We start from the raw sequence: 12,667 nt of genomic DNA, 5'->3' as shown, positions 1-12,667 counted from the left end.
TAATACAGCGCAATATATTACACATGGCGCAGCACATTAACTTGACTTAGGAGAGCGCTGAGCAGACACCACGGTTAATTTTCTCCCAGCCCAGCCACGCCCCATCGCTGGCACTCAGCGCTGGCCGGGACACGGTGCAATTGCAGATCCCCTAGGCGCCACGCTCCCCAGTCCTCCAGCTCTGCCCCTGCCTCCCACAGCCTGTGGAAGAGGCTTTTGGACATCACTTCCACCTAGTGGAGGCAGCTCCCTCTGTCCTTACCTGTGAGCAGGGCAGGGTCCTGTCGTTAAGTCCCCGTGGAACAGATGCAGAGACCGAGGCTGGGAGGCGAAGTGGCTTGCCCCAGGGATGTGGCGGGGAACGGCCTGGAGGGAGCATTCTTGACTCCCCCTCCTGGCTGCTTCCCGGGTGCAGGGGGGCTGTGGGCACAGGGCAGGAGTGGCGTGAACATGCAGCGTGTGCCAGCTGGGGAATAGGGGGTGAGAGCACTTGGGTGCTGCAGCCAGGTGGACCTGGGTTCAAATCCTGCTTTGCCACTTGCTGTGTAATCTTGTTTTCATATTCCATTGTGCCTCAGTTTTTTCATCTGAAAAATGAAAGTAACAAATGGTGTTTACTTCCTGGGGTTACTGTGTGAGGAATGAATGAAATAATCCATGTGAGGTGCTTGGCATAGAGTAGGTGCTCATTAAACAACAGCTGCTAGTGCTGTTATGATTACCACTGACCTCTGAGCAGGCTCTTGCCTGCTGCTACCTCCCCCCGACTCACAAGGATTCCTGGCCCTGGCCCCGCCCAGGTCAGCCTGTACTTCCTGCCCTGCCCCCCCAGCTTGGCCCCCTTGGGCACTGCAGCCGCCCTGGGCTGGTCCCCAGCTCTGCCTGCCCCTTGGACATTTGGGCACAGCCTAGTGCCCAGCACTACCCAGCTCCCTGGCCACGGGCAGCACTGTGGCGCAGGGAGAGCCCAGCTCTGACCTCAGATGGGCTGCGTGTGCCTCCTGGCCCGTGTGTGACCCCGGGCAAGTCCCTCAGCTCTCCGAGGGGCAGCTTCTCATCTGCAAATCCAGGCCCCGGCGTCCCCTGTCGGGGCTGTGATGAGGATGAACGAGGAGCCAACCGCTGCCCCTGGCACGTGTGAACAGTACAGCGATGGCGCCCAGCATCCTGGCTATGTCCTTCCCTGTCCCCAAGCTTCTGTACCGCCGTTCTCCCGTGTGACTCTCAGAGCGAGCTTGACAAAGCCGGAGTTCTCACCACGGGGCCCTCTCGACAGATGAGGACACGGAGGCTCACAGAGGAGGTGACTTGCCCTAGGTCACACAGTGAGGCGGCTTCTCATATCTGGGAACTCGCACTTGGAGCCCTCCTTGGAGGAAGGAGTCAGGGGCTGTGGCCCGTGGGGCTCTGCCTTGGCCCCGGCCCCTCCTGCCCAGGCCCTGGGGCGCCCCCAGCCTCCCCCTACATGTATCAATCTTGACAAGGTTCCGGAGTCAGCATGTAAAACCTGCACCAGTGAGTGTAATGTATTGATCTACATTTGGCTTATGAAATAGGACAAGTGCTGATTTGAGGATCTTGTTTGCTCTGGCCCTGGCCACTCCCCGCCGCCTCCCCCAGCTCTTATCTGCCGCCTGCCTCTGAGCCCGCTGTCGTCGGAGCCGCCTGCGCTGTCAGCAGCGCTCTCCACGCACACCCTCCATTCTTCTCCCGCCTGCCTTATCAGCCCCCCTTTCCTCCTAGGCTCCTATGAAAACATATAATGTTTAAAAGGGTGAGACAAGGGACTGAATAAAGCGCTTTCTGGGGAAATATTTGTTCAAAGCCCTGTTGCCTGCGTCTGTCTGGTTCTCTCCTGGAAAACATAATTCAGAACAGACCTGGAAATTCATCCAAGTGTCTGCTTGTTGTCCTCCTAAGAGGCCGGGTGGGCCCCGGGAGCGGGGACAGCTCCCCAGCGATTGCCTTCTGGGGTGTCAGTGTCCAATCAGGGAGACAGGGTGCCACGGGCCCCAGGAGGTGAGGGATGCCAGAGGGAGGGTCCTGCTAGACCTGGGGAGGAGGAATGAGACCTCAGAGCACGTCCCCCGTGCCGGGCACTGCCATGAGGTGGCCCACTTACTACAGACCCCCAGGCCTTGCCCAGGCCAAATGTCAGACCACGTGAGAATCAGAACTGGGCTGCCGGCTGGCTCTGTGGCCTTGGTGAGGCCCGAGGCTCTGAGCCTCGGTTTCCTCGCTTGTTCAAGGTCCTTGCAGCACTGTGGAGCTTGTCTTACCCCTGGCCGTGTGGAGGGAATGAGTGCCCCCTTGGCTCATTGAGCACCCCTCCGTGCCGAATGCCGTGCCAGGCATGTGAGGACAAATGGGGAATAACACGAATCCCTGAGCTGACATTTAGAGGGAAGCGGGCAATAAATGGAATAAGAAAGTAAATGCAGTGTGTTGGAAGCGGATCGTTGTGGTGAAAATCCAATCAGGGGAGGTGGAGACGGGCCGCAGGGGAGGGAGGTGAGATTGGTATTAAATAGGGTGGTCGTGGTCAGGGAAGGCCTCCCTGAGAAGGGGATGTTTGTGTAAAGTCAGGAAGGGAAGGACGAGAGGAAGCCAACTACATGCATTTCCGGGGAAGAGCATCCTGGCGGCAGAGCGGCAGGTGCAAAGGCCCTGAGGCTGACTGTGCCTGGTGTGCCCAAGGTCCAGCAAGGAGGCTGGTGTGGCTGGAGCCGACGCAGTGAGGCTAAGATGAGAGTGGTTAGAGATGAGGTCAGAGGTAATGTGCGTGAAAATGCTTGGTGAAAATGTCAAGTGTTGTTGGTAATTTTGACAGACTGCCCTGAGCTGAGCTGTAAAGGGCATTTCATTAGCACCTGGCAGGGGCTCCCAAAGGCAGGCTGGTATGTGAATTTTGCAGGGAGAGGGAGGCCTGTTATCGCTCCCATCCCCTGCGTACCTTAAATGCTCCAGTCCTTCCGGCCGTACGACCATGCAAACTCTTCCTGAGCTATTTCCCCATTATGGTGCCAAGAGAAAAAAGAGGCTGCCTGTGACTTCAAGGCCTTGCTGTGTAGGCAGGGGACAGGTAAGGATCCTGGCCAGTGGGACACTGGTGGCAGTGGAGGTGCCCATACACCCTGGCTGTGCCTGTGGCCACAGGGAGAGAAGTCAGGGGCCGTAGCCCACTCTCTGGCAGCCTCAGGTGGGGTTGGTGATCCTAATTAAAAGCTCGGATCCAAAAGGCTTGATGATGGAATTTCTAATTAAATCAATTTCATCTCGTCTGGGAGACAGGTTTGCATATGATAAGCATGAAATTAATAATTATGTTTAGAAATTAGCTGTTGCTCAAAGAAGAGCCATTTTATACAATCCTCCAGGGTCCCTGGCCCCCACCCCTGCCCGATCCTTTGTGTTGGAGACAGACGGCCACGTCAGCCGTAGTGCGACAGCCCAGCGCGGAGGTGGGGGCTGAGCAAACAGAGGAGCAGGGCTGGCTGTCTCCGCTGCCGCCCCAGGGTCCTGCCCTGCAGGGGATGCAGGCGGCCTTGGAACTGGAGGCTGTGTGCACCACCCTCAGATTCTGCGTGTGTGCGGTGTGTGTGTACACGCATGTGTACGTGTAGGCCCACCATGTAAGGAGACAGACTGAGGCTTTACGTGACAGTGAGTGGCATGGGCTCTGCAGCTGGTTCCTTGGGTTCGAATCCTGACTCAGCCACTCACCAGCTGTGTCACCTTGGGCAGGTTACTTGCAAGTAGCGTCGGCAAGATACTCTGTATCTCGGTTTTAGAAAAATGCGGAGAATCGGAGGCCTGCTGCGTGGGGTTATTCTAAGATTGAAGGAGATGAGGTGTGGGAAACCCCTGGGGAGTTCCGGCACGCAGTAAGCACCCAGTGGGCGCTGGCTCTTACGTGGTGATGATTGTGTGTGCCTGTGTGATTTGATTCAATCCAACTCAGCCCATCGCCAGCCTGTGATGAGTGTGAACCTGGCACACCAGGCCTTTGGGGGAGATAAACGAGGATCCCTCCTGGCTCTGCCAAGCTCCAGTGTGACGTTTGTTGCTGTGTCAGCCGGCACAGGTGAGGCGATGCTGCAGCAATAGACACCCTCAGGTCTCTGGGGCTTACAGTAGCACACACTTCGCACTGGCCGAGGCGTGTCTGCGCGGGCTGGCGGGGTGCCCTGCCCCGTCCCTCAGGGCCCCAGGCTGGGCGCGAGCGCTGCCGGTCACAGCAGCAGAGGCCACGTGCACCCCGCAGGGTCTCACACCTGTGGCGAGATGCTGCGGCCCAGAAGTGGGGTGTATTTCTGCTCCTGGATCATTGGCCAGAGCTTGTCCATGGCCCTGGCCAGCCTCAAGGGCAGGGACTTGAGATTTCACCACTGGTCAGGAAGGCCGAGCACTGGGAACGCCTGGCCAATGGCTCTTGAGACCAGCACGCAACGTTAGTGACGTGTGTGTCCATCCAGTATCCATGGTCTCTCCCTCTGGAACGTCAGCCCCACGAGGGCAGGGACTTGTCTCTGCTGCGTTCAGCCCTGTGCCCGAGACTGTGCAGAGCACGTAGTGGGAGCTGAGCACATGGCACTGCGTGAGAGAATTAATGAAGGAGTCGACAGTTTCTGAGGCGCGTGGGTGGGTGCTGAGCGTGCAAGGGGTGCGGCTGGTGGCGGCAGGAATAGCGGAGGCAAAGGGACCGTGTTGGCCTTGTTTCTGATGACAGTGTCTGAAGCCTGGGACACTGTCAGACTGCTCTCTCCTCGCAGCGGGAGCTCTGCAGGCCCCGTGGAGGGAAGCGGCCCGTGCGATGGGGCAGGCGAGGGCCGGCTGAAGGGAGGCCAGCCTCCAGGCCCGCGGAAGCTGGGGGTCCTGGGGTGGTCACTCGAGGCTGTGACTCTGGCCGGCTCAGCTCCCAGGAAGGCCCAGTGAGGGCTGGCCCAGGCTGGGCCCTGCAGGCTGATGGAGGGCACTGGGGCTTGGGCCGGCCAGTGGAGGCCAGACAGGGGCATGTGGCCAGACCCCAGAGTGACTGCTGCTTCGGCCAGGAGTCAGGAGTCGGCGGCTGGCCTGTCTGCAGAGTGGAGTAATACGATCTGGTTAATGAGGTTTCGCGTCCCAGGCCGGCCTGACTTGAATTCCCGGAGGGTCTGTGGGGAAGCGGCTGGTGCTCCCAGATGGCTCAGGTGGGTGTGGGGGAGGCGGCTGCGGAAGGGGAAGGGCCCCAGCGTGTGGCCCCAGAGGAGGCCCTGGGGTGGGGGCAGACGGTCTCCCCACTGGGGCCTGTCCTGGTCCTCCCGAAGACCACCCAGCTGTGCCAGCCCCACCCCTGCCCAGGTGCCCCACCCTGTCCCCTGAGACTCCCCTGTGGTACTGGGAGGGGGTGCTGTGGAGGGTGTGGGTGTGGGGGGCCTCCCGGGGGCTGTCCCAAGCTGTACGGGTCACTCTTGGCTTCTGCTCTTGGACCTGGAGTCCATGTCAGTGATGGGCCTGGTGACAGCTGAGGGCCATCGGTGCCCTCACCGTGTTCTACACCCACCCTGCTACCTTCTGGGGTCTCCCTGCATCCCCCACCGTGTCCCCACTCTCTGTGGCTGCCCTTCCCAGCAGCCCCAACCCCGGCCCTGCGTATCCCTCTGCACCACCCTCTGTTCCCTTTGAGCCCCAGCCCGTCTATGCCGCCTCCTTCCATTCTCTCCTTAGCGCCCCAGCAGCCCGACTCTCCCCACCCCGCGGGGGCCTGCCCTGTGCCCCCAGCCCTGCCCTCTCCAGCCTCCAGGACTTCACTCCCAGGACCCCTCCCTGCTGCCCACGCCCTGAATCTGAGCCCTGAGTGTTCTCCAGGGCCTGGGCCTTGACCTCCTTTCTGCCCTGTTTGGTCTCCCTGGGCAGTGTCACCGTGCCACGGCCTTGGCTCCCAGCTTCTGAGCACGATGGCCTCCCACATCCACTGTCCTTTGCTCCACTCGCCCCAGACCTGCGCTCCCCCTGCCCCCAGGTCACCTTGCTGGCTGCCCGGCCACCTCAAACTCACCCTGGGAGCCCACTCATGCCCCCGCCCTGCCTTGCCCTTCTCCTGGGCCCCCATCTCAGCTCTGTCTCCATTGTCTTCGTGGCCAAGGCCAGACCAGATTGTCTCAGCCCCTCCCACACAGAATTGGTGCCCGAGTCTCCCCTAGGTGCCCGCTGACCCGCCCCCCTCACCCTCGCTCCCCTGCCCTGGTCCAGGCACCACCAGCCACTGTCTGGCCTGGGCTGCTGCCTCTTACTGGGCTTCCCGAGCTTGCCCTCTCCAAACTCCCCAGCAGGCCGAGGACCTCCTGGCCGCTGTGCCCCTGCTCAGGAGCCCTCCACAGTGCCCCCGGGCTCCCTGGAAAGTCCTGCCCTCCTGGCTGGACCTCTGTCAGCAGCCCGCCTGGCCCCCAGCTCCTTCCCCGTACCCACCCCCCCGTGACCGTCCTCCCTCTGCCGCTTGCCCGTGGCGGGCTCTTCCTTCTCTCTGCCCCGAGTCTGGCTCCTGCCAGGCTAGTTGTCTGGAGGGCATTAAGCCACGTCCTCAGCACCTGGGCGGAGCAGGTGTGCAGGTGCTCCTGGCCGCAGCAGAGGCCCTTGGGGGAGGGTGCGGGGCTCCGGTGGGTGAGGCGTGTCAGGTGGGGGACGGGGCCGGCAGGGCCTTGGGCAGCCGGCTCGCTCCCTTCTGGCCGGCTGTCTCTGAACCACACACTCCTGCCCACCGCAGCTTTCATGTACCTAAAAGCATCGCTGCTTTCATCTGTGAAGAAAACAGCTGACACTGAGAGCCGGGCGGCCGAGGGCCTGCGGCAGCCGGGGTCAGAGGGATAAGGAGTGGGCACCTGAGCCTGGGCTCGGGTCCCCTGCTCTTGAGTGAGGGGCTGTGCCAGGTGGGAGGGGGTCTCCAGGTCTGCCCGGGTCCTGGCCTGGCTGGGCTGGTGGCTAGAGGTGGCTGCAGGGTCCCAGCCTCAGTCTGTGGCTGCCTGGCCCGGCCGTGGGTGGGGCGGAGAGAGCAGAGTCAGCAGGGAGGGTGGGCAGAGCCCAAGGCCGGGCCGGGAGGACGTGCCGGGAGGTGGGGACTGGGCGCAGGGCAGCTCCATCAGCACCCGGTTTCTGGTAGCTCCCGGCTATGATACTCAGAGGGCACTATCCTCTAAACAAGCCTCAGTTTCCTTACCTGCAAAATGGGCACAATGGTTCCAGGCCTGCCTTTTTCTCTAATAAGAATATCTAGCATTGGCCCAGGGACCCCGTGTGTCAGGCGCTGCCCTAAGCACTGTTTGTGTATTCACTGATGCAGTCCTCTCTGTTCTTGTTGTGATTATAGGGGAGAAACTGAGGCCCAGAGAGCTCACTTGATTGCCGAAGGGCTGCACAGTTGGAGAGCAAGGCTGGGTCACAGCCCTGGCAGGCTGGTCCACAGCGTGCTGGAAACGCATGTGTAGTACCAAGCGTCAGGGCGGAGCAGGAAAGGGAGGTGGACTGACTCCTGCCCTGGAGGGGCTGCAGTGTAGGCAGAGGCAGGTGGGGGTGGTAGTGAGCTACCGAGCCCGTCAGATGCAGGGCAGGAGCCAGGAGAGAGGATTGTGGTGTGTGCCAGGTAGCCCCTGGGGTATCCATGGAGATGGCCCTGGATGTCTGGTCGCTTGGCTTGGGGCACCCCCGGCCTCGTAGGGGTCAGGGTGGGTACTTCACGGCTGACAGCTCTGAGCAGTCTTGAACACCTCCAGAGTCCCTGAGCACCGTGCCCTGGGGCAGCTCTGAGAGTGGGCAGACTCCCCACCTCCCACCCCTCCTCTGGGTGGCGCAGGGGGACCACTGCGCTCGGGATCTTCGGGTGTTCTGGCCTGGGAGCTGGTGACCCAGAGCCTGAGCTGTGGGCCGTCTGGGACGCTGCCCGTGTGTCACCCAGTGCTGCCGTGCCTGCGCCGGGCGCGTGGGGCCGCTGGCCAGGCCTGGGATGGCCCAAGGGCGTATCCGGGGTCTAAGCACGCGTGCGTTTGCAGACACACATGCACACGCACACGCACACACGTGCCCATATGGCCTCTGCATCGGCTGTTTCCTCTGCCTGAAACACCCCCCCTCAAACACCCCTCCCTCCCGGGTCTCCCGCAAACGTCACCTGGGAGAGAGAGGTCTCCCCAGCCCCTCTCTAACACCCCTCCGTGTCTCCCCCTTTCTTTCTGCTCCCGGCTCCTCGTCCACGTCTAGCAGACTCCGCAGCTTTACGACTCCCCTCTCCACGGCCTGCCTCTGTCTACACCGGACCCCCTCGAGGGCAGGAGTCCATGCTCTGTCCCCACACGAGGGACTGCTCCTGGCAGGCCGTTGGTGCTTGGCGCGTTTGCAGGAGGAATCACTGAATGAACGTGCTCGGGGCACCGCATGTGCACACTCACACACGGACGTACTTGGAATCCATCTTCACTGTTGCTCGAGCCCGGAAGCAGCTTTTGTCTTTCCCCACGTGGCATGGACCTTCTTGTCACTTCAGAAGCCAGAGAGAGGGGGAGGGAGAAGGCCTGTTCACGCACTCCCCCTCAGTCTCTCACTCCTTGCGTAAGCTGAGGCTTCCTGGGTGCCAGCTGCAGGCACACTGTGTGTCACCCGGGCAGGCATGAGGCCCTTTCCTCCCCAGGGCGCCCAGCCAGCTGAGCACTGTCCACACGTTTTCTGCCTTCTCTGCGGCTGCCTCCAGATGCGGTGGTTCTTGACTGGTGTTTGGGGTGGGATCCACATCTGCCCAACACAGCAGGATGAGGGGGGCTCGGAGGGGTGTTGAATTGACAAGCAGACAGAGAAGTGCGGCACCAGGAGGCTGTGCCTGGTGCTCCTGGAGCAGCTGCACTCGGGGCTGTGGGAGGCTGAGCAGACTCTCTGGAGGACGCAGGGTCTGGGAGGGCTGCCTGGAGGAGGCGACATCTGAGCTGGGCCTTGAACAGGGAGGTTTTGGTGTGAGAAGAGACCATGGGCTCTGGGAGCAGAAGACAGGCAGAGGGGAAAGACCGACAGGCGGGCCTAGAGCAGGATGCCTGTGGTTGGGCAGGTTCTGCTGGAATCTGGGTTCTTGCTGGCTCTTGCCCCACAGGGATGTGACACAAGGTGTGGTGCACCTAGAACAGTGCTCCGCACACAGGAGGTGCCCAGGCTGTCGGGTGAGGGAAGGCAGGAGGCGGACAGGCGGAGCAGCTGGCACGGGGCGGGCACTGCAGCCTCCCTCCCCTCTTGGCGCTGCTGGGAGGGGAATGTAAATGGAGCACCCCCTCCCGCTCCAGCCGGTCTGGGGGACAGTGAGAGCCAAGGGATGTCAGAGCCCCCTTGGGCCAGGTTGTCACGGTCACCTGCTTAGATGCAGACATGGCCTCCTGCCCTGCCTGTGGCGTCCCCATGGGGGTCCCTGGCCCCTACCCCACCTCAGCCCCTCCTTTCTGGGACAGAGCAGGAGAGCCCTGGAGAGCCTGTCAGCATTCCCAGGACGTCCCCATGACAATGACAACGGTGTGACTATGGAGAGAGCTCGGGATGGGAGTGGGGAGGCAGACAGTCCTAGGAGGTAAAAAAACAAGTCAGAGAGGAAGAGGAGAGAGCTGTCAGAGAAGGTTTAGCGGGAGGGCTCGCCTTCCGGGGGGACAGCGCCCTGCCAGGCGCTGCTCTGAGGACCTTGCATGAATTCCCTCGTGCGACCCTGCGACCTCCATAACCTTATGACATGGTTATTGTAATTACTCCCATTTTGTAGCTGGAGCAACTGAGGTCTGGGGAGGTGAAGTCACTTTCCCAAGTTCTCCCAGCTGCTGGGTGGCAGAGCTGGGATTTGAACTAAAGCCGTTTAGCTCCTAAGTCTCCGCTTGAAATCTCCCCGGGAAGCCCGGGAGGACCCGGGGCTGAGGAGGGAGGCCAGGAGGAGGCCGGGTGGGGGCTGGGAGGTAGGACCGCAGGAGGAGGCTGGGGGCCTGTCATCCTCCACTGCCACCTCAGCGTCTCAGGGACTTCTGGAAGCAGGGCCCCAGGCCCTCCTGCAGGCAGACACGCACCCCCTGCAGGACCCGTGCTCGGCCCGTCCTTTGGGGGCAGTGTGTCCAGGCTGGGGATGCCTGGACAGCCGTGTGTCCGTCTGCTGCCCACTCCGCACTGAGTGCCCGGATGGAAGGGGAGGTTTAGGTGACCTGGGAGGAGGGATAAGCGGTGAGTGAGAAGGAGCTGCCTTATTTTGGGGGCTCTGTCCCCATCTGCGGCCAGCCGTGAGGCCTGTGTCAAGTCCAGAAACCCGAGTGGGCCTCCCACTCCTGTCCTGTGACCCCAGACCCTGGCTGGGAGGAAACGTCAGAAGTGGGTGGGAGGAGAGTGGAGGCAGGCCTGTGGCGGTCTCTCCCGGCTGAGGCCCGGGCAGAGGGGTGGACACCAAGTCACTGTCCCTCGGGACCCGGTCTGAAGGCTGTGCCACTGCGTGTCCTGTCCTGGCGGCCTCCTCCACCTGCTCCAGCTCCAGCTCCAAGTCCAGGCCACTTCTGTCCGGAGGGATGATCCAGGGGCTGGCATTTATTTTGTTTTGTTTTATTTTAAAAATCTTTTTAAAAAAATGGACATTTCAGACGTGTACAAAAATATAACAAAGAGGGCAATGAGCCCCCTCCACTCAGCAATTGTCACCTGTTGGCCAGTTTGTTTCTTCTTCTTCCTCACGTCTCAGGTCCCCACCCTGATCCTTTGAAGCAGGTCCCGGACGCTATCATAGGACTTCATGCCTCAGTATTTCTGTCCATGTCTCAGCTGGGGACAGTTTTGCCTCCCACCCAGGGGACATTTGGCAGTGTCTGGAGACCTTTTTGGTTGTCACAAGTGCGGGCAGGGAGGGTGTGACTGGTATTAGTGGTACAGGCCAGCGATGCTGTAAACACCTTCTGAAGCACCGGACAGCGCCCCAGTCCCGGGATTCCCCTCCCGCAGAGTTGAATGGCGCCGGGCGAGAGACCCTGCTCTAAAAGATAGGGTCTCCTAAAAGCAGAGCAACCCACCACAACGAATCCCATTCTCAGACCTCAAACGTAACAATCATTTTAAAATGAATCATGAAATAGCCCATCAGTTCACATTTCGGAGGGTGCTGTTTTCATGCTAAGTGTTCTCCGAGGCAGCGAGGACCCGGCTTGATTTGGGACACTGCTGGCCAAGCAGCAGGGGACACGCACTCGTGTGCATTCGGGGTGGTCGGCCTTCCAAACAGCTGGCCCACGTGTGTGGCTCTGCCCAGAAACGTACAAATGGCAGAGCTGCTGTCCCCCCTGCCCGCAGCCGCCTGGGTCCCTGCCCCCGGACAAGCCCACAGTGTGTCCCCGACAGCGCGAGTGCCACCCCCCCCACGACAGCCCCTTCCGTCTGCACCCACTTCCTTGTGGCTGTTCTTACCCGCAACGACTCGGAGACCATCCAGAGCCGCACGGAAACCTGCCCCGTTCTTTTTCGCAGCTGCGTAGTGTTCCGCTTACTGCTGTGATGTCTTTAACATCCCCCCACCACGGACATGTAGCTTGTTTCCAAAATTTGACTGTTCCGAGCAGTGCCACAGTGAGTAATGTAGGACGTGCGCTTTCATGGAGACCACAGGCTGCATTTTATAGAGGAGTTAACCTTCAGTTGCTCAGAAAACGGAAAACACCAATCAACTGCTCCCCCAACTCCCATCCTCTCCCCGGAAGGCCCCAGGGATTTGGGTCTGTGGGGGGAGGAGGTGACGGGCCACCCGGCTGGGTGGGGATGGCATCGCAGGGCCTGAGCTGGCCGTGCCCTTTGGGCAATGGGCATCCTTAGTGGAGGGTGACCCCATGGCCCCTGGTCAGTCTTCCCGTTGGTCACTTGTCCCTGTATTCAGTGGCTGTTAGACCTACTGGGTGTTGACCCTCCCCTCCCCGACTTGGCTCCAGCCACTCTGGCCTTTCGCTCTGCCGCCCACACCAAGCTGGTTCCCTGGGGACCTGCTGCTCCCTGGCTCGGACACCTGCCCAGCCTTGCCACGCTGGCTCTGCCTGGCTGTCGCCTGCCCAGAGAGGCCTTTCCCAGCCTTCCCACCTGCCCACTTGGCCGTCCCATCCCCGTAGGCCACAGCTGGGGGCCTCGTTGCCATGGGGAAAGGTCCCGGTCGCTTGCTGGCTTGCTGTGCTGTGCTCCTCCCACAAGAAGGAAGCTCCGTGCGTGTCTTGTCCACGGCTGTCTTCGGCGCTTAGGACGTAAGAGATGCTCAGAAAAGTCTGTTGACATGAATAGAGTTGACTGTCTAGGTATTGGAGTAGGGCTTCTAGGTCGGCAAAACCTCTGCCTCCATCCTGAGGAAGGGGTGCTGTCTGGTCTGGGAGGAGGTCCCCGGGGACCCCAGGCGTTGGCCATGGGTGACCTCTTGCCAGGGGCACCCCCAACCTTCCTGTCCTGGGCATTCCCTGCCGTCAGTTGCCACAGGCATGACGTCCTGGCCAGGACTGAATCCTAATGATTCCTTAGAGGGATAAACTCTCAGATTAGCTGGATCAATATGCGCCGGCCCCAGCCCCCACACCCTGGCCACCTGGGCAGGGCAGAGGGCACACAGGAAGGGTGAGAGTCCGTGTGGGACAAGGGGGCGGGTGGAGGGCACAGGCCACTGACCAGCCCTGGGAAG

The 12,667-nt window shown here is 61.1% G+C and overlaps 1 protein-coding gene across 3 annotated transcripts in view; it reads left to right on the top strand.

Annotated features, from left to right (window-relative positions):
- The window catches only part of GRM4 (glutamate metabotropic receptor 4), a 113,240-nt gene that overhangs the window by 36,482 nt on the left and 64,091 nt on the right, over window positions 1-12,667 (top strand). Inside the window, exon 1 of one of the 3 annotated variants that reach the window (XM_045543514.1) lies at window positions 2,963-3,082. The exons of the other annotated variants lie outside the window; for them this stretch is intronic. Within the exon in view, the coding sequence (XP_045399470.1) occupies window positions 2,987-3,082 (96 nt within the window). The 5' untranslated portion in view covers window positions 2,963-2,986. Of the gene's footprint in view, window positions 1-2,962; window positions 3,083-12,667 lie in introns of those variants that run through there. 3 annotated transcript variants of the gene reach the window in all.

The sequence above is a fragment of the Lemur catta genome, chromosome 2 (genome assembly GCF_020740605.2).
Source record: "Lemur catta isolate mLemCat1 chromosome 2, mLemCat1.pri, whole genome shotgun sequence".
In the NCBI taxonomy this organism is placed as follows: domain Eukaryota; kingdom Metazoa; phylum Chordata; class Mammalia; order Primates; family Lemuridae; genus Lemur; species Lemur catta.
This window is presented reverse-complemented; position numbering and strand designations above follow the sequence as displayed.